The sequence below is a fragment of the Austrofundulus limnaeus genome, unplaced genomic scaffold (genome assembly GCF_001266775.1).
Source record: "Austrofundulus limnaeus strain Quisiro unplaced genomic scaffold, Austrofundulus_limnaeus-1.0 Scaffold1153, whole genome shotgun sequence".
Taxonomy (NCBI): domain Eukaryota; kingdom Metazoa; phylum Chordata; class Actinopteri; order Cyprinodontiformes; family Rivulidae; genus Austrofundulus; species Austrofundulus limnaeus.
In genome coordinates this window covers 13,012-16,226 of record NW_013953555.1, presented here as the reverse complement: position 1 = coordinate 16,226, position 3,215 = coordinate 13,012, and the positions used below count along the sequence as shown (strand labels likewise).

The following is a 3,215-nucleotide window of genomic DNA, read 5'->3' as shown; positions in this document are numbered from 1 at the left end:
CACACACACACACACACACACACACACACACACACACACACACACACAAACACATATGCAGCTGAAACAGGTAGACTAATGCATCTTAAATTTTCATAGGACAGTAATTTCAGCCTTTAAAAATGTTTCCATGACGTCACCTCCAAGTAAATGTAATTTTGGAAATTCTAACTACTCATTTTTACTCAGTACTTTTACTTTTAATATTCAAGTACATTTTGTATCAAAAATTTACTTTTGATGACTAAGTACAATAAATGTCAGATTTAAGACTTTTAGTCAAATAATATTCTCAGGGGAGACTTTAATTTTTACCACAATGATTTCATGATAAGATACTTGTACTTTTACTCAATCATTGTGAGGTGCTTTATACAACACTGACTGCAATATATACGTATATTTACATTCAAATAAATATTTGAAAGACCAAATGCAGCACAAAATGGAAAGTTGTGTTTGGTAGATCATCTCTTTTTTGTAACATGACAGTAAATCGTATAGTTGTAAACTCTGCTAATTTCCCTTTTAAATGGTGCCACATTTGTAAGGAACATGTATTTAGGTGATGAGCAGCAGAACTGAGTATGTGGGTTGTACATATGAAAAATGTAAGTATGGTTTAATAACTTATTTATGTTTGATGAAAACTTAAAACTCAATGTTAGTTTGCTGTGTTAGTTTCTTCTACTTAAAACAAAACATATTTACAGCCATGAGATGAACCTTTTAATTAGAAATAAGCATACAAATAAGAAGAAATTTAGAAAAAATAAAAAATAAACAGAAGAAACAGAGGTTAGGCATGGTTAATTTTTATTAAAGGCTCGTTTCAGGAACCACGAATCCTGCAGCGATGTCAAAGCCAAAGGTCTGTGTTTATGACCCAAACACCCAGGAGAAAAACCCAGAGATCTCTAAACTGCACATGGTTTTGTATGTTACAGAAAATAAGAAGAGTAAGAATGGATCTGGCAGTCTGATAGCAGATAAAAAGAGCTAAACTGATGTTATGCAGGCGATTGTCACTGAGAATACAGAGTTATCCATGTTTTAGTCAAACACGTTTTCAATATGAATGGCAGATTTGACATCACATTTCTGTTTTACTTATTTCTTCTTCCTTCTATAACTTATCCAGGAACGAGTTAACAAAGCAAGTTTCTAAATGATGAGAGATCAGCTGGGAGGGTTCAAGTCAGTCCGTTGTGGAGAGGGAAAGGTGCTTGGTAAAAGAGAAAACACTGACATCAATCAATAACTGAATGCTTTAAAGAAGCATATAATTACACAGTTCCCACTCCACTCCATGTTAATACCACAAAAAAAGAAAAAAAGAAAAAAACACGTTTTGAGTAGAAGAAACCTGACTTGTCATAACAACTGGTGGCACAAGTTTCATTCTTCAAATCTAAATTTCACTTCCATAGAAAAATAAATAAATAAAAGAAAGCAACACTTCACTGCAAGGTTGAACAGTTTTTAAAAGGTGGATACACTAATGCCCCTTTAAAACCACCTGCCGCAGCCTGCCGCTGGACTTCATGTTTCTGTAAAGGAAAGTTACAATAAAAACTTCACATCTGTCAGAACAGAGATCTCCATAAATATATCAAGACAACTGAACATCAGTCAGAGAAAACTTCCTGCAGAGCAGAAAGATGAGGGCAGGGAGGGTTCATAACATCACCTGTACACAATCTACACCTGGCCTAACGTCTGATGTCGCCATGATGAGATTACAGTAGATTAATTACAATAATGGCACAACACATAAAAATAAAAGAGTAAGCACATAAAAAAATACATTTAAACCAAGTTCAATTTCCCTATAGAATGAAATAAATAAAGAGATGAGACATGTTCTGGGGTCAGTCCCGTGCAACARGAGACTCACACGCACACACACACAGGGATTACGTTCACACAGACTCCAATCCCTTCATTTGTGAAATCTGGGCTAACCAGCGCCCTGTACGTCGCTTTGATGTCTGGTTGCAGTATTTTAAAGACTTAATCAAGGCTCTGGATGAAATCCAAACAGATAGTAAGAGAGGAGAAAATACACGAAACAGCATCAAGTAGTTGGTACAATGAAGTGGTTTTTCCCTGTAACTGTACGTTCTACAGTGGTAAACATGTTCACAGAGTAAACACACAGAAGGGGGACGGAGAGGCCGCGTCCCTCTCCAACATCCTGTAGCTAAAAGATCCTGCAAAGCTTTTTTTGTTGTTGTTCTGTTTTTTGTTTTTGAATATTTTCATTTATTTTACACACTCATGTTGATGAATCCTGTTCATCGTCATTTCATTTTTTCTTCTTCTTCACACAAGTTGTTCATAAAAAAACCCCAATAACACCTAAGTACCAGCTTTAGGCTCCTTCACAGTCCAGTTTAGTGCAAAGAGAACACGAGCTTCAGTGATGGTGAGAGGGTTAGAGCCGTCGTCCACTCATGTCTTCGACAGGACGTTGGACCTGACCAGACACAAGCAAAAATGTTAATAAAAGTTCTCATTTTGGACAAAAACGTGTTTGACTGCCTTGTATCGCAAAAACATTAGATCAATGCAATAATGGAATTGTGTTTGTGTTTGTCTGTTAGCAAAATAACCCATGAACCACAGGGTGGAGTCAACCTGATTCAAGATGGTCGCCACAGCTAATCATCACATAAACCACTAGTTTGYTGTGCTCTCAGCTCAGTCTGCCTCAACATGTAATCTGAGCACAGATCAGCTGCTCCTTGTTTAAAACCTTGCCGTGAAAGATGGTGGGAGATGTGCATTCCTCCAACTAAGTTACCTGAGGGCTTTCCATCGGTCCTTCTCTACCTGGTTTTCTGGACTCTCACTTTCATAGGATGCAAGATAGAGCCCTAAGGAATGGTGAGAAGAGAGGGGAGTGTTTAGTAAAATAATTATAGACGATGAAGAAAATCTACTTTAATCAACATAACTATAAATATTAGACAATATTAAACAAAAGGGATCCACGATTAGTTGTAACATTAGACTTTATTTGATAAACATGTATTTTAACTGTAAAATAAAGACTGTAAAAATACTGTAGGATGTTCAGTTTTTATCATTTTTAAACTAAAAGTTAAAAAATATATTACGGACGGGGCCATTTTATTTACACACAAAGCATTCTGGGTAAATGATGACGTGGATAGGTCATCGGTGTGAGCGAGCTATATCCACCCTGAAGG

General features: G+C 36.4%; 1 protein-coding gene across 3 annotated transcripts in view; it reads right to left on the bottom strand.

The window, feature by feature from the left end:
• Positions 1–799: 799 nt before the first annotated feature.
• Positions 800–3,215, bottom strand: part of LOC106534364 (ras-GEF domain-containing family member 1C) — a 15,249-nt gene continuing 12,833 nt past the window's right edge. For 2 of the 3 annotated variants that reach the window (XM_014030980.1, XM_014030979.1), the window contains exons 13-14: positions 2,807–2,879; positions 800–2,479 (exon numbers count right to left, since the gene is read on the bottom strand). In XM_014030980.1, the coding sequence (XP_013886434.1) occupies positions 2,455–2,479; positions 2,807–2,879 (98 nt within the window). In that variant the 3' untranslated portion in view covers positions 800–2,454. Of the gene's footprint in view, positions 2,480–2,802; positions 2,880–3,215 lie in introns of those variants that run through there. The other variant, XM_014030981.1, reaches the window with a different exon arrangement.